At 32.8% G+C, this 21,101-nt stretch overlaps 1 protein-coding gene across 6 annotated transcripts in view; it reads right to left on the bottom strand.

Moving 5' to 3' along the window:
* Positions 1-21,101, bottom strand: part of ccser2a (coiled-coil serine-rich protein 2a) — a 150,217-nt gene that overhangs the window by 5,983 nt on the left and 123,133 nt on the right. For 2 of the 6 annotated variants that reach the window (XM_061968513.1, XM_061968522.1), the window contains one exon: positions 20,185-20,257. The exons of 3 other annotated variants lie outside the window; for them this stretch is intronic. In XM_061968513.1, coding sequence (XP_061824497.1) covers positions 20,185-20,257 — 73 coding nt within the window. Of the gene's footprint in view, positions 1-16,870; positions 17,034-20,184; positions 20,258-21,101 lie in introns of those variants that run through there. One more of the 6 variants, XM_061968530.1, reaches the window with a different exon arrangement.

The raw sequence follows: 21,101 nt of genomic DNA, 5'->3' as shown, positions 1-21,101 counted from the left end.
ATGTATTACTAAATGCACTCCTCTTGGTACCAACATGTATTACTAAATGTCCTCACACTCCTCTTGGTACCAACATGTATTACTAAATGTCCTCACACTCCTCTTGGTACCAACATGTATTACTAAATGTCCTCACACTCCTCTTGGTACCAACATGTATTACTAAATGCACTCCTCTTGGTACCAACATGTATTACTAAATGCCCCCACACTCCTCTTAGAACCAACATGTATTACTAAATGCACTCCTCTTGGTACCAACATGTATTATTAAATGTACCCACACTCCTCTTGGTACCAACATGTATTACTAAATGTCCTCACACTCCTCTTGGTACCAACATGTATTACTAAATGTCCTCACACTCCTCTTGGTACCAACATGTATTACTAAATGTCCTCACACTCCTCTTGGTACCAACATGTATTACTAAATGCACTCCTCTTGGTACCAACATGTATTACTAAATGTCCTCACACTCCTCTTGGTACCAACATGTATTACTAAATGTCCTCACACTCCTCTTGGTACCAACATGTATTACTAAATGTCCTCACACTCCTCTTGGTACCAACATGTATTACTAAATGCACTCCTCTTGGTACCAACATGTATTACTAAATGCCCCCACACTCCTCTTAGAACCAACATGTATTACTAAATGCACTCCTCTTGGTACCAACATGTATTATTAAATGTCCCCACACTCCTCTTGGTACCAACATGTATTACTAAATGCACTCCTCTTGGTACCAACATGTATTACTAAATGCACTCCTCTTGGTACCAACATGTATTATTAAATGTCCTCACACTCCTCTTGGTACCAACATGTATTACTAAATGCACTCCTCTTGGTACCAACATGTATTACTAAATGCACTCCTCTTGGTACCAACATGTATTACTAAATGCACTCCTTTTGGTACCAACATGTATTACTAAATGCACTCCTCTTGGTACCAACATGTATTATTAAATGTCCTCACACTCCTCTTGGTACCAACATGTATTACTAAATGCACTCCTCTTGGTACCAACATGTATTACTAATTGCACTCCTCTTGGTACCAACATGTATTACTAATTGCACTCCTCTTGGTACCAACATGTATTATTAAATGTCCCTACACTCCTCTTGGTACCAACATGTATTACTAAATGCCCCCACACTCCTCTAGGTACCAACATGTATTACTAATTGCACTCCTCTTGGTACCAACATGTATTACTAATTGCACTCCTCTTGGTACCAACATGTATTATTAAATGTCCCCACACTCCTCTTGGTACCAACATGTATTACTAAATGCACTCCTCTTGGTACCAACATGCATTACTAATTGCACTCCTCTTGGTACCAACATGTATTACTAATTGCACTCCTCTTGGTACCAACATGTATTATTAAATGTCCCCACACTCCTCTTGGTACCAACATGTATTACTAAATGTCCCCACACTCCTCTTGGTACCAACATGTATTACTAAACGTACCCACACTCCTCTTGGTACCAACATATATTATTAAATGTCCCCACACTCCTCTTGGTACCAACTTGTATTACTAAATGTCCTCACACTCCTCTTGGTACCAACATGTATTACTAATTGCACTCCTCTTGGTACCAACATGTATTACTAATTGCACTCCTCTTGGTACCAACATGTATTATTAAATGTCCCCACACTCCTCTTGGTACCAACATGTATTACTAAATGCACTCCTCTTGGTACCAACATGCATTACTAATTGCACTCCTCTTGGTACCAACATGTATTACTAATTGCACTCCTCTTGGTACCAACATGTATTATTAAATGTCCCCACACTCCTCTTGGTACCAACATGTATTACTAAATGCCCCCACACTCCTTTAGGTACCAACATGTATTACTAAATGCACTCCTCTTGGTACCAACATGTATTACTAAATGCACTCCTCTTGGTACCAACATGTATTACTAAATGCACTCCTCTTGGTACCAACATGTATTACTAAATGCCCCCACACTCCACTTGGTACCAACATGTATTACTAAATGCCCCCACACTCCTCTAGGTACCAACATGTATTACTAAATGCACTCCTCTTGGTACCAACATGCATTATTAAATGCACTCCTCTTGGTACCAACATGTATTATTAAATGCACTCCTCTTGGTACCAACATGTATTACTAAATGTCCCCACACTCCTCTTGGTACCAACATGTATTACTAAATGTCCTCACACTCCTCTTGGTACCAACATGTATTACTAAATGCCCTCACACTCCTCTTGGTACCAACATGTATTACTAAATGCACTCCTCTTGGTACCAACATGCATTACTAATTGCACTCCTCTTGGTACCAACATGTATTACTAATTGCACTCCTCTTGGTACCAACATGTATTATTAAATGTCCCCACACTCCTCTTGGTACCAACATGTATTACTAAATGCCCCCACACTCCTTTAGGTACCAACATGTATTACTAAATGCACTCCTCTTGGTACCAACATGTATTACTAAATGCACTCCTCTTGGTACCAACATGTATTACTAAATGCACTCCTCTTGGTACCAACATGTATTACTAAATGCCCCCACACTCCACTTGGTACCAACATGTATTACTAAATGCCCCCACACTCCTCTAGGTACCAACATGTATTACTAAATGCACTCCTCTTGGTACCAACATGCATTATTAAATGCACTCCTCTTGGTACCAACATGTATTATTAAATGCACTCCTCTTGGTACCAACATGTATTACTAAATGTCCCCACACTCCTCTTGGTACCAACATGTATTACTAAATGTCCTCACACTCCTCTTGGTACCAACATGTATTACTAAATGCCCTCACACTCCTCTTGGTACCAACATGTATTACTAAATGCCCTCACACTCCTCTTGGTACCAACATGTACTTGTAAAGGTACTTTATTAGTAGCGGTGTAGCGCTCAACTCTAGTCCACGTACTATTTTTTTTTAAATGCTAAAGTGAAGTGAAATTGGAACATTGCTGTTCTAAAAGTGACAGAACAGTTGTTAGCTGCACGTATTTATAGCCTCTCCAGTACGTGTTGTACAGCAACCTTGCTTATTTTCCGGCTGCTGCACATTACTGGCAAACACCGTGAGCGCCCGACTACAAAAAAGAAACAATGAGGAGGAGGAGGACGACATCATTTTAAGACCCATTTCATCCCCCAGCTTTTTATCACCGTTGAGAAAATTAAAAAACAAAAATGGCCTTTGCCAGACAAATCTGATTAAGACTAAATGTGCTATACAAATAAAGTGGATTGGAAAATAAATATTCCACTGTTTAGGAGCAGAGTGTCATCATCATCATCATCATACGAGCACACTAATGTGGTGCCACTCCATTTCCAAGCTGGATTAGACGACCGTGGTGTTTCTAGATGCTGGTGGAAAAGGTGATTTGGACGTGAGAACACGGACGGTCAATAATTGTCTGAATGACACGTCTTCTCTTGGAACTTTTTCTCATCTCACCATGAACATTTACAAACTCAAGCACTCTGAGGCAGTCGTTGAAAAAACATTCCATTCTAAAAAGACACAATTACAACAATGGCGTCACACAAATATCATTGTGATATATTTTTACGTGTAGATTTGACAAATGAGCAAAACCTTTTATTTTCCAAATGGATAGGTTTAAATTGAAATTATTATTTTAAATATTTAATTATTATTGCATGTTGTATTTTATTGGATAAAGTGAATTAACATTTTTGCAAAACAATATTGGAGCAGAAAACGGTACTTCTGTTTATTATTTTAAATATTTGAATACAAATCTAAATACATTATTTGTTAATGTAAATAATTTTGATATTTTATTGAATAAAAATATTTATTTAAAATCATAAATGTCATTTGTTAATCTGATAATATTTTGTAGGTATTTTATTAAATAAAAATAATGACAAAATATTTAAATATGTGTTCAAATATTTTGTTAAAATTGTGAATTTATATAATCCAGCAAACATTTGTATTTTCCTAAAGGTATTGCATATTGTATTTTATTGGATAAAGTGAATTATCCACTTTATTGATACTTCTATTTATTATTTTAAATATTTGATAACAAATCTAAATAAATAATTTTGATATTTTATTGAATACAAATATTTATTTAAAATCATAAATGTAATTTGTTAATCTGATAATATTTTGTAGGTATTTTATTAAATAAAAATAATGACAAAATATTTAAACATGTGTTCAAATATTTTGTTAAAATTGTGAATTTATATAATCCAGCAAACATTTGTATTTTCCTAAAGGTATTGCATATTGTATTTTATTGGATAAAGTGAATTATCCACTTTATTGATACTTCTAGTTATTATTTTAAATATTTGATAACAAATCTAAATAAATAATTTTGATATTTTATTGAATACAATTATTTATTTAAAATCATAAATGTCATTTGTTAATCTGATAATATTTTGTAGGTATTTTATTAAATAAAAATAATGACAAAATATTTAAATATGTGTTCAAATATTTTGTTAAAATTGTGAATTTATATAACCTAGCAAACATTTGTATTTTCCTAAAGGTATTGCATATTGTATTTTATTGGATAAAGTGAATTATCCACTTTATTGATACTTCTATTTATTATTTTAAATATTTGATAACAAATCTAAATAAATAATTTTGATATTTTATTGAATACAAATATTTATTTAAAAATCATAAATGTCATTTGTTAATCTGATAATATTTTGTAGGTATTTTATTAAATAAAAATAATGACAAAATATTTAAATATGTGTTCAAATATTTTGTTAAAATTGTGAATTTATATAATCTAGCAAACATTTGTATTTTCCTAAAGGTATTGCATATTGTATTTTATTGGATAAAGTGAATTATCCACTTTATTGATACTTCTATTTATTATTTTAAATATTTGATAACAAATCTAAATAAATAATTTTGATATTTTATTGAATAAAAATATTTATTTAAAATCATAAATGTCATTTGTTAATCTGATAATATTTTGTAGGTATTTTATTAAATAAAAATAATGACAAAATATTTAAATATGTGTTCAAATATTTTGTTAAAATTGTGAATTTATATAACCTAGCAAACATTTATATTTTCCTAAAGGTATTGCATATTGTATTTTATTGGATAAAGTGAATTATCCACTTTATTGATACTTCTATTTATTATTTTAAATATTTGATAACAAATCTAAATAAATAATTTTGATATTTTATTGAATACAAATATTTATTTAAAATCATAAATGTCATTTGTTAATCTGATAATATTTTGTAGGTATTTTATTAAATAAAAATAATGACAAAATATTCAAATATGTGTTCAAATATTTTGTTAAAATTGTAAATGTATATAACCTAGCAAACATTTATATTTTCCTAAAGGTATTGCATATTGTATTTTATTGGATAAAGTGAATTATCCACTTTATTGATACTTCTATTTATTATTTTAAATATTTGATAACAAATCTAAATAAATAATTTTGATATTTTATTGAATACAAATATTTATTTAAAATCATAAATGTCATTTGTTAATCTGATAATATTTTGTAGGTATTTTATTAAATAAAAAATAATGACAAAATATTTAAATATGTGTTCAAATATTTTGTTAAAATTGTGAATTTATATAACCGAGCAAACATTTATATTTTCCTAAAGGTATTGCATATTGTATTTTATTGGATAAAGTGAATTATCCACTTTATTGATACTTCTATTTATTATTTGAAATATTTGATAACAAATCTAAATAAATAATTTTGATATTTTATTGAATACAAATATTTATTTAAAATCATAAATGTCATTTGTTAATCTGATAATATTTTGTAGGTATTTTATTAAATAAAAATAATGACAAAATATTTAAATATGTGTTCAAATATTTTGTTAAAATTGTAAATTTATATAACCTAGCAAACATTTATATTTTCCTAAAGGTATTGCATATTGTATTTTATTGGATAAAGTGAATTATCCACTTTATTGATACTTCTATTTATTATTTTAAATATTTGATAACAAATTTAAATAAATAATTTTGATATTTTATTGAATACAAATATTTATTTAAAATCATAAATGTCATTTGTTAATCTGATAATATTTTGTAGGTATTTTATTAAATAAAAATAATGACAAAATATTTAAATATGTGTTCAAATATTTTGTTAAAATTGTGAATTTATATAACCTAGCAAACATTTAGATTTTCCTAAAAGTATTGCATATTGTATTTTATTGGATAAAGTGAATTATCCACTTTATTGATACTTCTATTTATTATTTTAAATATTTGATAACAAATCTAAATAAATAATTTTGATATTTTATTGAATACAAATATTTATTTAAAATCATAAATGTCATTTGTTAATCTGATAATATTTTGTAGGTATTTTATTAAATAAAAATAATGACAAAATATTTAAATATGTGTTCAAATATTTTGTTAAAATTGTGAATTTATATAATCCAGCAAACATTTGTATTTTCCTAAAGGTATTGCATATTGTATTTTATTGGATAAAGTGAATTATCCACTTTATTGATACTTCTATTTATTATTTTAAATATTTGATAACAAATCTAAATAAATAATTTTGATATTTTATTGAATAAAAATATTTATTTAAAATCATAAATGTCATTTGTTAATCTGATAATATTTTGTAGGTATGTTATTAAATAAAAAATAATGACAAAATATTTAAATATATGTTCAAATATTTTGTTAAAATTGTGAATTTATATAACCTAGCAAACATTTGTATTTTCCTAAAGGTATTGCATATTGTATTTTATTGGATAAAGTGAATTATCCACTTTATTGATACTTCTATTTATTATTTTAAATATTTGATAAGCGACTTGTCCAGGGTGTACCCCGCCTTCCGCCCGATTGTAGCTGAGATAGGCTCCAGCGCCCCCCGCGACCCCAAAGGGAATAAGCGGTAGAAAATGGATGGATGGATGGATAACAAATCTAAATAAATAATTTTGATATTTTATTGAATACAAATATTTATTTAAAATCATAAATGTCATTTGTTAATCTGATAATATTTTGTAGGTATTTTATTAAATAAAAATAATGACAAAATATTTAAATATGTGTTCAAATATTTTGTTAAAATTGTGAATTTATATAACCTAGCAAACATTTATATTTTCCTAAAGGTATTGCATATTGTATTTTATTGGATAAAGTGAATTATCCACTTTATTGATACTTCTATTTATTATTTTAAATATTTGATAACAAATCTAAATAAATAATTTTGATATTTTATTGAATACAAATATTTATTTAAAATCATAAATGTCATTTGTTAATCTGATAATATTTTGTAGGTATTTTATTAAATAAAAATAATGACAAAATATTTAAATATGTGTTCAAATATTTTGTTAAAATTGTAAATGTATATAACCTAGCAAACATTTATATTTTCCTAAAGGTATTGTATATTGTATTTTATTGGATAAAGTGAATTATCCACTTTATTGATACTTCTATTTATTATTTTAAATATTTGATAACAAATCTAAATAAATAATTTTGATATTTTATTGAATACAAATATTTATTTAAAATCATAAATGTCATTTGTTAATCTGATAATATTTTGTAGGTATTTTATTAAATAAAAATAATGACAAAATATTTAAATATGTGTTCAAATATTTTGTTAAAATTGTAAATTTATATAACCTAGCAAACATTTATATTTTCCTAAAGGTATTGCATATTGTATTTTATTGGATAAAGTGAATTATCCACTTTATTGATACTTCTATTTATTATTTTAAATATTTGATAACAAATCTAAATAAATAATTTTGATATTTTATTGAATAAAAATATTTATTTAAAATCATAAATGTCATTTGTTAATCTGATAATATTTTGTAGGTATTTTATTAAATAAAAATAATGACAAAATATTTAAATATGTGTTCAAATATTTTGTTAAAATTGTGAATTTATATAATCTAGCAAACATTTGTATTTTCCTAAAGGTATTGCATATTGTATTTTATTGGATAAAGTGAATTATCCACTTTATTGATACTTCTATTTATTATTTTAAATATTTGATAAAAAATCTAAATAAACAATTTTGATATTTTATTGAATAAAATGACACATTTTAGAAAAATCGTATTTTAAATATTTAATCAAAATCATAAATGTCCTTTGTTTATCTGATAAAATGTCATATGTTATTAAATAAAAATAATGACATTTTTACAAAATATTTAAATATATGTTCAAATATTTTGTTAAAATTGTGAATTTATATATTCTAGCAAACATTTGTATTATCCTAAAGGTATTGCATATTGTATTTTATTGGATAAAGTGAATTAACACTTAAAAGTTTAGCAGAAAAATATTTCATGAAAAATTGATACTTCTATTTATTATTTAAAATATTTGATAAAAAATATAAATAAACAATTTTGGTATTTTATTGAATAAAATGACACATTTTAGAAAAATCGTATTTTAAATATTTAATTAAAATCATAAATGTCCTTTGTTTATCTGATAAAATGTCATATGTTATTAAATAAAAATAATGAAATTTTTACAAAATATTTAAATATATGTTCAAATATTTTGTTAAAATTGTGAATTTATATATTCTAGCAAACATTTGTATTTTCCTAAAGGTATTGCATATTGTATTTTATTGGATAAAGTGAATTAACACTTAAAAGTTTAGCAAAAAAATATTTCATGAAAAATTGATACTTCTATTTATTATTTTAAATATTTGATAAAAAATCTAAATAAACAATTTTGATATTTTATTGAATAAAATGACACATTTGAGAAAAATCGTATTTTAAATATTTAATTAAAATCATGAATGTCCTTTGTTTATCTGATAAAATGTCATATGTTATTAAATAAAAATAATGACATTTTTACAAAATATTTAAATATATGTTCAAATATTTTGTTAAAATTGTGAATTTATATATTCTAGCAAACATTTGTATTTTCCTAAAGGTATTGCATATTGTATTTTATTGGATAAAGTGAATTAACACTTAAAAGTTTAGCAAAAAAATATTTCATGAAAAATTGATACTTCTATTTATTATTTTAAATATTTGATAAAAAAATATAAATAAACAATTTTGATACTTTATTGAATAAAAAGACACATTTTAGAAAAATCGTATTTTAAATATTTAATTAAAATCATAAATGTCCTTTGTTTATCTGATAAAATGTCATATGTTATTAAATAAAAATAATGACATTTTTACAAAATATTTAAATATATGTTAAAATATTTTGTTAAAATTGTGAATTTATATATTCTAGCAAACATTTGTATTTTCCTAAAGGTATTGCATATTGTATTTTATTGGATAAAGTGAATTAACACTTAAAAGTTTAGCAAAAAAATATTTCATGAAAAATTGATACTTCTATTTATTATTTTAAATATCTGATAAAAAAATATAAATAAACAATTTTGATATTTTATTGAATAAAATGACACATTTTAGAAAAATCGTATTTTAAATATTTAATTAAAATCATAAATGTCCTTTGTTTATCTGATAAAATGTCATATGTTATTAAATAAAAATAATGAAATTTTTACAAAATATTTAAATATATGTTCAAATATTTTGTTAAAATTGTGAATTTATATATTCTAGCAAACATTTGTATTTTCCTAAAGGTATTGCATATTGTATTTTATTGGATAAAGTGAATTAACACTTAAAAGTTTAGCAAAAAAATATTTCATGAAAAATTGATACTTCTATTTATTATTTTAAATATTTGATAAAAAAATATAAATAAACAATTTTGATATTTTATTGAATAAAAAGACACATTTTAGAAAAATCGTATTTTAAATATTTAATTAAAATCATAAATGTCCTTTGTTTATCTGATAAAATGTCATATGTTATTAAATAAAAATAATGACATTTTTACAAAATATTTAAATATATGTTCAAATATTTTGTTAAAATTGTGAATTTATATATTCTAGCAAACATTTGTATTTTCCTAAAGGTATTGCATATTGTATTTTATTGGATAAAGTGAATTAACACTTAAAAGTTTAGCAAAAAAATATTTCATGAAAAATTGATACTTCTATTTATTATTTTAAATATTTGATAAAAAAATATAAATAAACAATTTTGATATTTTATTGAATAAAATGACACATTTTAGAAAAATCGTATTTTAAATATTTAATCAAAATCATAAATGTCCTTTGTTTATCTGATAAAATGTCATATGTTATTAAATAAAAAATAATGACATTTTTACAAAATATTTAAATATATGTTCAAATATTTTGTTAAAATTGTGAATGGATATATTTTAGAAAACATTTTTATTTTCATATAATTTATTCATTTCCTGCACAAGTGTAAATTGAATTTGACATTTTAGCTCAATGTATTTCCATCAATCCATCCATTTTCTACCGCTTTTCCCTTAGGGGTCGCGGGGGGCGCTGGAGCCTATATCAGCTACAATCGGGCGGAAGGCGGGGTACACCCTGGACAAGTCGCCACATCATCGCAGGCTCAATGTATTTATGATTCTAAATATTTAATTACAAATGTATTAACTTTATTCATTTATGCTATTGCATATTTTATTTTATTGGATGAAGTGAATCAACATTTAAAATGTTTGCAAAAAAATATTTTTGGCAAAATTGGTACTTTTATTTATTATTTTAAATATTAGATTAAAAAATCTAAATAAATGATTTGTTCATAAATAATTTTGATATTTTATTAAATAAATTAATTTGACATTTAAGCTAAATCTAGTTATTTGAAATATTTAACTAAAATCATAAAAGTAATTTGTTTATCTGATAAAATTTCATAAGTTCCATCCATTTTCTACCGCTTATTCCCTTTGGGGTGGCGGGGGGCGCTGGAGCCTATCTCAGCTACAATCGGACGGAGGGCGGGGTACACCCTGGACAAGTCGCCCCATCATCGCAGGCTCAATGTATTTATGATTCTAAATATTTAATTACAAATGTATTAACTTTATTCATTTATGCTATTGCATATTTTATTTTATTGGATGAAGTGAATCAACATTTAAAATGTTTGCAAAAAAATATTTTTGGCAAAATTGGTACTTTTATTGATTATTTTAAATATTAGATTAAAAAATCTAAATAAATGATTTGTTCATATAAATAATTTTGATATTTTTTTAAATAAATTCATTTGACATTTTAGCTAAATCTAGTTATTTTAAATATTTAACTAAAATCATAAACGTAATTTGTTTATCTGATAAAATTTCATAAGTTCCATCCATTTTCTACCGCTTATTCCCTTTGGGGTGGCGGGGGGCGCTGGAGCCTATCTCAGCTACAATCGGGCGGAGGGCGGGGTACACCCTGGACAAGTCGCCACCTCCATCGCAGCAGGCTCAATGTATTTATAATTCTAAATATTTAATTACAAATGTATTAACTTTATTCATTTATGCTATTGCATATTTTATTTTATTGGATGAAGTGAATCAACATTTAAAATGTTTGCAAAAAAATATTTTTGGCAAAATTGGTACTTTTTATTATTTAAAAAATTAGATTTTAAAAATCTAAATAATTATTTGTTCATAAATAATTTTGATATTTTATTAAATAAATTAATTTGACATTTCAGCTAAATCTAGTTATTTTAAATATTTAACTAAAATCATAAAAGTAATTTGTTTATCTGATAAAATTTCATAAGTTCCATCCATTTTCTACCGCTTATTCCCTTTGGGGTGGTGGGGGGCGCTGGAGCCTATCTCAGCTACAATCGGGCGGAAGGCGGGGTACACCCTGGACAAGTCGCCACCTCCATCGCAGCAGGCTCAATGTATTTATAATTCTAAATATTTAATTACAAATGTATTAACTTTATTCATTTATGCTATTGCATATTTTACTTTATTGGATAAAGTGAATCAACATTTAAAATGTTTGCAAAAAAATATTTTTGGCCAAATTGGTACTTTTATTATTTTAAATATTAGATTAAAAAATCTAAATAAATGATTTGTTCATATAAATAATTTTGATATTTTTTTAAATAAATTCATTTGACATTTCAGCTAAATCTAGTTATTTTAAATATTTAACTAAAATCATAAAAGTAATTTGTTTATCTGATAAAATTTCATAAGTTCCATCCATTTTCTACCGCTTATTCCCTTAGGGGTGCCGGGGGGCGCTGGAGCCTATCTCAGCTACAATCGGGCGGAAGGCGGTGTACACCCTGGACAAGTCGCCACCTCCATCGCAGCAGGCTCAATGTATTTATAATTCTAAATATTTAATTACAAATGTATTAACTTTATTCATTTATGCTATTGCATATTTATTATTATTATTATATTATTATTATAATTATTATTATTTATTTTTGGCAAAATTGGTACTTTTTATTATTTAAAAAATTAGATTTTAAAAATCTAAATAAATTATTTGTTCATAAATAATTTTGATATTTTATTAAATAAATTAATTTGACATTTTAGCTAAATCTAGTTATTTTAAATATTTAACTAAAATCATAAAAGTAATTTGTTTTTCTGATAAAATTTCATAAGTTATTGAATACAAATATTATGACAATTAAACAGAATATTTAATTAGTTCAAATATTTTGTTAAAATTGTGGTTTTATATATTTTAGCAAACTTTTTTATTTATATAATTTATTAATTTTAAATATTTAATAAAAAACAAACAGATGTGATACATCCAAATTATTTCCTTTTTTTTTTTTTTTATAAAGTTAATTATTAGGACATTAACACAAATTATAAATTTAGATACTTTTTCTCATTTATTTGAATATGAATTAGTTTTCATGTTATCAAATGATATAATACTGACTTTTATACGTTCAAAATTAACTTCATTTCTGCATGCTCTGAAAGTTTGAGCAAGAACTGATGGATTAGAACGACAAATAAGAATTATATTTAAAATAAAGAATAACAAAATCCAAAAAATGCACACAAAAAAAATACTTCAAAAAAAAAAAAAAAAGGAATAATGAAAAATAAATGTAACAGGAAGTAGCACGAGGACTGATGGGAACTCCACCTTTCCTTCTATTGTCAGTGACCGGGGTGTGTCCCAATACTTTTGGCCTTGCAGTCCACTTGCTTCAAATCAAGACACAAAAAACGACGAGGCAACAGAAGGAAATAAGAAGAGGAAGCATGTCAGTGCGACCTGCAGAAAGAAGCATGCGACAAGAAGAAGAAGAAGAAGAGCATGCTTGAACTTCCACTGTACCATGGCTGCTCAGTCAAGTACTGCATCAGCGGCTCCACGCCTGGCCACAGTTATTACGTGTGGGCAGGGAGGGAGCATGACCAGGAGAAAAGAGACACAAAGACACACACACACACACACACACACACACACACACACACACACACACACACACACACCAGTTGGAGTCACACTGTGCATTCTTGTTAATGTTTTGCTGACTTCCTCTCACGCTTATGAAGCGTTCAACACTTAATAAATACACACTTTTTCACTACAGAATTATCTTACTTCTAATGGAACATATTGTTTGGAGACATGAGCCAATCAGAGGTGGTATGAAGCCACAGCTCATTTGCATATTCAGTGTGTGATATTATGTGCGATACAAGCAGCCCCGCAGCGTGTTTACTCGTGTGCGATATCATGTGTGATACAAGCGTCCCTGAAGTGTGTATACTCGTATGCGATATCATGTGCGATACAAGCAGTCCTGCAGCGTGTTTACTTGTGTGTGATATCATGTGTGATACAAGCAGCCCTGCAGCATGTTTACTCGTGTGTGATATCATGTGTGATACAAGCAGCCCTGCAGCGTGTTTACTTGTGTGTGATATCATGTGCGATGCCAGCAGCCCTGCGGCATGTTTACTCGTGTGCAATATCATGTGCGATACAAGCAGCCCCGCAGCGTGTTTACTCGTGTGCGATATCATGTGTGATACAAGCATCCCCTCGGTGTTTACTTGTGTGTGATATCATGTGTGATACAAGCAGCCCTGAAGTGTGTATACTCGTATGCGATGTCATGTGCGATACAAGCAGTCCTGCAGCGTGTTTACTCGTGTGCGATATAATGTGCGATACAAGCAGTCCTGCAGAATGTTTGCTTGTGTGCGATATCATGTGCGATGCAAGCAGCCCTGCAGCGTGTTTACTCGTATGCGATATCATGTGCGATACAAGCAGACCTGCAGCGTGTTTACTCGTGTGCGATGCAAGCAGTCCTGCGGAATTTTTGCTTGTGTGCGAAATCATGTGCGATGCAAGCAGCCCTGCAGCGTGTTTACTCGTATGCGATATCATGTGCGATACAAGCAGACCTGCAGCGTGTTTACTCGTGTGCGATGCAAGCAGTCCTGCGGAATTTTTGCTTGTGTGCGAAATCATGTGCGATGCAAGCAGCCCTGCAGCGTGTTTACTCGTATGCGATATCATGTGCGATACAAGCAGTTCTGCAGCGTGTTTACCCGTGTGCGATTTAATGTGCGATACAAGCAGTCCTGCAAAATGTTTGCTTGTGTGCGATATCATGTGTGATACAAGCAGCCCTGAAGTGTGTTTACTCGTATGCGATGTCATGTGCGATACAAGCAGTCCTGCAGCGTGTTTACTCGTGTGCGATATAATGTGCGATACAAGCAGTCCTGCGGAATGTTTGCTTGTGTGCGATATCATGTGCGATACAAGCAGCCCTGCAGCGTGTTTACTCGTATGCGATATCATGTGCGATATAAACAGTCCTGCAGCGTGTTTACTCGTGTGCGATATAATGTGCGATACAAGCAGTCCTGCGGAATGTTTGCTTGTGTGCGATATCATGTGCGATGCAAGCAGCCCTGCAGCGTGTTTACTCGTATGCGATATCATGTGCGATACAAGCAGCCCTGCGGCGTGTTTGCTCGTGTGCGATTTAATGTGCGATACAAGCAGTCCTGCGGAATGTTTGCTTGTGTGCGATATCATGTGCGATGCAAGCAGCCCTGCAGCGTGTTTACTTGTGTGTGATGTCATGTGCGATTCAATGAAGCTGGCATTAATGTAAGAAGTAATAACAGGAAGTGACAGGAAGTGTAAGTAGTGATAACAGGAAGTGCAAACACATGATTGCACTTATACAAACCCCGTTTCCATATGAGTTGGGAAATTGTGTTAGATGTAAATACAAACGGAATACAATGATTTGCAAATCCTTTTCAAGCCATATTCAGTTGAATATGCTACAAAGACAACATATTTGATGTTCAAACTCATAAACCTTTTTTTTTTTTTGCAAATAAATAATTAACTTAGAATTTCATGGCTGCAACACGTGACAAAGTAGTTGGGAAAGGGCATGTTCACCACTGTGTTACATGGCCTTTCCTTTTAACAACACTCAATAAACGATTGGGAACTGAGGAAACTAATTGTTGAAGCTTTGAAAGTGGAATTCTTTTCCCATTCTTGTTTTATGTAGAGCTTCAGTCGTTCAACAGTCCGGGGGTCTCCGCTGTCGTATTTTACGCTTCATAATGCGCCACACATTTTTGATGGGAGACAGGTCTGGACTGCAGGCGGGACCAGGAAAGTACCCGCACTCTTTTTTTTTACGAAGCCACGCTGTTGTAACACGTGCAGAATGTGGCTTGGCATCTTGCTGAAATAAGCAGGGGCGTCCATGAAAAAGACGACGCTTAGATGGCAGCATATGTTGCTCCAAAAGCTGTATGTACCTTTCAGCATTAATGGTGCCTTCACAGATGTGTAAGTTACCCATGTCTTGGCCACTAATACACCCCCATACCATCACACATGTTGCCTTTTACACTTTACGTCTTGGTCCGGATGACACGATGTCGAAAATTTCCAAAAACAATTTGAAATGTGGACTCGTCAGACCACAGAACTACTTTTCCACTTTGCATGAGTCCATCTTAGATGATCTCGGGCCCAGAGAAGCCGGCGGCGTTTCCGGGTGTTGTTGATAAATGGCTTTCACTTTGCATAGTAGAGCTTTAACTTGCACTTACAGATGTAGCAAACAAATGTATTTAGCGACAGTGGTTTTCTGAAGTGTTCCTGAGCCCATGTGGTGATATCCTTTAGAGATTGATGTCGGTTTTTGATACAAGGGATGGAAGGTCACGGTCATTCAATGTTGGTTTCCGGCCATGCCGCTTACGTGGAGTGATTTCTCCAGATTCTCTGAACCTTTTGATGATATTATGGACCGTAGACGTTGAAATCCCTCAATTTCTTGCAATTGCACTTTGAGAAACGTTGTTCTTAAACTGTTCGACAATTTGCTCACGCAGTTGTGGACAAAGGGGTGTACCTCGCCCCATCCTTTCTTGTGAAAGACTTGGAATCTACTTTTATAGCCAATCATGGCACCCACCTGTTCCCAATTAGCCTGCACACCTGTGGGATGTTCCAAAATAAGTGTTTGATGAGCATTCCTCAACTTTCTCAGTCTTTTTTGCCATTTGTTCCAACTTCTTTGTCACGTGTTGCTGGCATCACATTCTAAAGTTAATGATTATGTGCAAAAAAATAAAAGTTTATGAGTTTGAACATCAAATATGTTGTCTTTGTAGCATGAAAAGGATTTGCAAATCATTGTATTCCGTTTATATTTACATCTAACACAATTTCCCAACTCATATGGAAACGGGGTTTGTAGAGAACATTCAGTGTAGACACTCTTGCCAAAAAAAAGTGTGATCAGATACAGAAAGAGAAGAGTGATGACATAAAGCTGAGTGTTCATCAACATTTATTTCTCCCCCGCTGATGACTCAAAGTTGCGATGAGAAGAGCACAGCGTGGGTTCTTCTTTGTCTCACATTTCCTGCCATTTAATGATCCACTTCCTGTGACCTCAGCATGTAGACGTGCTCTATGATGACATCACTCACTCTGTCAGTGTGCGACAACCACTCAACAACCTTGTCATAAGAACACTCACTGTGTGGATTCATCTCATATCTTGGATCCTGTTCCCGTATCAGCGATATAAATGATATTACATTCAACTGCTGCACTTCTAGCATGTGCGATACAAGCAGTCCTGCAGCGTGTTTACTTGTGTGTGATATCATGTGCGATACAAGCAGTCCTGCAGCGTGTTTACTTGTGTGCGATATCATGTGTGATACAAGCATCCCCGCAGTGTTTACTTGTGTGTGATATCATGTGCGGTACAAGCATCCACCGCAGCGTGTTTACTCGTGTGTGATATCATGTGTGATACAAGCAGCCCCGCAGCGTGTTTACTTCTGTGCGATATCATGTGCGATACAAGCAACCCTGCAGCGTGTTCACGTGTGCGCGATATCATGTGCGATACAAGCAGTCCTGCAGTATGTTTGGTTGTGTGTGATATCATGTGCGATACAAGAAGTCCTGTAGCGTGTCAACTAGTGTGTGATATCATGTGCGATACAAGCAGTCCTGCAGCATGTTTACTCGTGTGTGATATCATGTGTGATACAAGCATCCCCGCAGTGTTTACTCGTATGCGATATCATGTGCGATACAAGCAGTCATGCTGAGTGTTTACTCGTGTGTGATATCATGTGCAATACAAGCAGCCTTGCAGAATGTTTGCTTGTGTGCGATATCATGTGCGATGCAAGCAGCCCTGCAGCGTGTTTACTCGTGTGTGATATCATGTGCGATACAAGCAGCCCCGCAGCGTGTTTACTCGTGTGTGATATCATGTGTGATACAAGCAGTCCTACAGCGTGTTTACTTGTGTGTGATATCATGTGCGATACAAGCAGTCCTGCAGCGTGTTTACTTGTGTGTGATATCATGTGTGATACAAGCAGTCCTGCAGCATGTCAACTTGAGTGTGATATCATGTGCGATACAAGCAGCCCTGCAGCGTGTTTACTCGTGTGTGATAGCATGTGCGATACAAGCAGTCCTGCAGCGTGTTTATTCGTGTGTGATATCATGTGTGAAGCAGCCCTGCAGCATGTTTACTTGTGTGCGATATCATGTGCGATACAAGCAGCCCCGCAGCGTGTTTACTTGTGTGTGATATAATGTGCGATACAAGCAGCCCTGAAGCGTGTATACTCGTGTGCAATATCATGTGCGATACAAGCATCCCCGCAGTGTTTACTTGTGTGTGATATCATGTGCGATACAAGCAGCCCTGAAGCGTGTATACTCGTATGTGATATCATCTGCGATACAAGCAGTCCTGCAGCGTGTTTACTCGTGTGCGATATAATGTGCGATACAAGCAGTCCCGCAGCGTGTTTACTTGTGTGCAATATAATGTGTGATACAAGCAGCCCTGAAGCATGTATACTCGTATGCGATATCATGTGCGATACAAGCAGTCCTGCAGCATGTGTTTACTCGTGTGCGATATAATGTGCGATACAAGCAGTCCTGCAGAATGTTTGCTTGCGTGCGATATCATGTGCGATACAAGTAGCCCTGCAGCGTGTTTACTCGTATGCGATATCATGTGCGATACAAGCAGTCTTGCAGCGTGTTTACTCGTGTGCGATATAATGTGCGATACAAGCAGTCCTGCAGAATGTTTGCTTGTGTGCGATATCATGTGCGATACAAGCAGCCCTGCAGCGTGTTTACTAGTATGCGATATCATGTGCAATGCAAGCAGTCCTGCAGCGTGTTTACTCGTGTGCGATATAATGTGCGATACAAGCAGTCCTGCAGAATGTTTGCGTGTGTGCGATATCATGTGTGATACAAGCAGCCCTGCAGCGTGTATACTCGTATGCGATATCATGTGCGATACAAGCAGTCCTGCAGAATGTTTGCTTGTGTGCGATATCATGTGCGATACAAGCAGTCCCGCAGCGTGTTTACTCCTGAGTGACATAATGTGCGATACAAGCAGCCCTGCAGCGTGTTTACCTGTGTGTGCGATATCATGTCCGATACAAGCAGCACTGCAGCGTGTTTACCTGTGTGTGCAATATCATGTCCGATACAAGCAGTCCTGCAGCGTGTTTACTCGTGTGCAATATAATGTGCGATACAAGCAGTCCCGCAGCATGTTTGCTTGTGTGCGATATCATGTGCGATACAAGCAGCCCTGCAGCGTGTTTACTTGTGTGTGATATCATGTGTGATACAAGCAGCCCTGAAGCGTGTATACTCGTATGCGATATCATGTGCGATACAAGCAGTCCCGCAGCATGTTTGGTTGTGTGCGATATAATGTGCGATACAAGCAGCCCCTGCAGCGTGTTTACTCCTGAGTGACATAATGTGCGATACAAGCAGCCCTGCAGCGTGTTTACCTGTGTGTGCGATATCATGTCCGATACAAGCAGCACTGCAGCGTGTTTACCTGTGTGTGCAATATCATGTCCGATACAAGCAGTCCTGCAGCGTGTTTACTCGTGTGCAATATAATGTGCGATACAAGCAGTCCCGCAGCATGTTTGCTTGTGTGCGATATCATGTGCGATACAAGCAGCCCTGCAGCGTGTTTGTGTGTGCGATGTAATGTGCATTACAAACAGTCCTGCAGCGTGTTTGCTTGTGTGCGATACAAGCAGTCCTGCAGCGTGTTTACTTGTGTGCGATATCATGTGCGATACAAGCAGTCCTGCAGTGTGTTTACTTGTGTGTGATCTCATGTGCAATACAAGCAGTCCTTCAGCATGTTTACTCGTGTGCGATATCATGTGTGATACAAGCAGTCCTGCAGAATGTTTACTTGTGTGCGATATTATGTGCGATACAAGCAGCCCTGCAGCGTGTTTACCTGTGTGTGCGATATCATGTCCGATACAAGCAGCCCTGCAGCGTGTTTACTCGTAAGCGATACGACAGAATGCTAACAGTAGGTATGATTTGTGCTGATATCAGTGAACAAGTTGCATGGGCACAGTCCTGCTGAATGATGTGTGTGAGGTTGAGAAGGAGGAGCATGGCAGGAATGAAGTGACAGCAAGAAGACAAATGGAGACCACAAGAGGCGAGAGACGGCTGCCAAAATAAAGTTTAGTGAAAAGATGACAGGAGTAAGCAGCAAAGCGTTGTTAGTGACTCACTCTGTCTGCACTGGTGCATGCTGGGTAAGACGGAGGCCTGCTGCTGAGTCTGCCACGGGGTGGGCAGCACACCCTACGCAGAGAGAAAACACAAAGCATGACAAACACACACACACACACTCCCACGTTTAACCCTTAGGCGCACACACACACACGCACACACACACACACACACACACACACACACACACACACACACACACACACACACACACCACCAGTGGTCCTGTAACTTCTTCATGCGTGACACTGGACATGACGCCAAACATCTCCTCTGTGAAGGCATGAAGTCAGGCGTGCTGCCTTTTGTCCGCAGCACCACATCACCTGTCAGGTGCACGGCGGACATGACAGCTGGCACAAGCTGAGGGAGACATGTTTCATCCATCACAGGATGTGTGTGTGTGCGCTGACTTTTAACGACAACACACACACGGATGTGACCTTAAAGGCCAGTGAAATAATTACTTGCAGGGAGCGAAGCCATCAACACAACATTGTTGTCTGGCTCGTCATTCTCAATACCCTATTTTAAGCCACACCCACCAAATTGTCTAATACATTTCTATTTTTACATATATTCGCCGCACTGGAACATATACCAGTATGAAAGACTTAATAAATGTTTATTTACATACATTAATTGTTTCCAAACAGTGTCTGTAACAAGGCAGTAAAACGGCTGATAAAACAAAACAGAAGTCATCTTTATGGACCCAAGCGAGCTCTCCACTCAGCTAAACAGACTCAATAACTCCACGGTGACTTTTTTGTGAATTTGTGAAAGTGAAATAATACAAAAAGAATGTCATTGTAAGTAATAATAAAAACACAGACACCCATACACTTGTTAGCATATTCGCTAATGCTAACGACGCTAGCTACATTACATTACGATAGCACGTACAAATATGCAT

Source organism: Nerophis lumbriciformis, linkage group LG02, assembly GCF_033978685.3.
Source record: "Nerophis lumbriciformis linkage group LG02, RoL_Nlum_v2.1, whole genome shotgun sequence".
Classification (NCBI taxonomy): domain Eukaryota; kingdom Metazoa; phylum Chordata; class Actinopteri; order Syngnathiformes; family Syngnathidae; genus Nerophis; species Nerophis lumbriciformis.
Note: the sequence above shows the minus strand (reverse complement) of the source record. Positions and strands in the feature narration are given on the sequence as shown.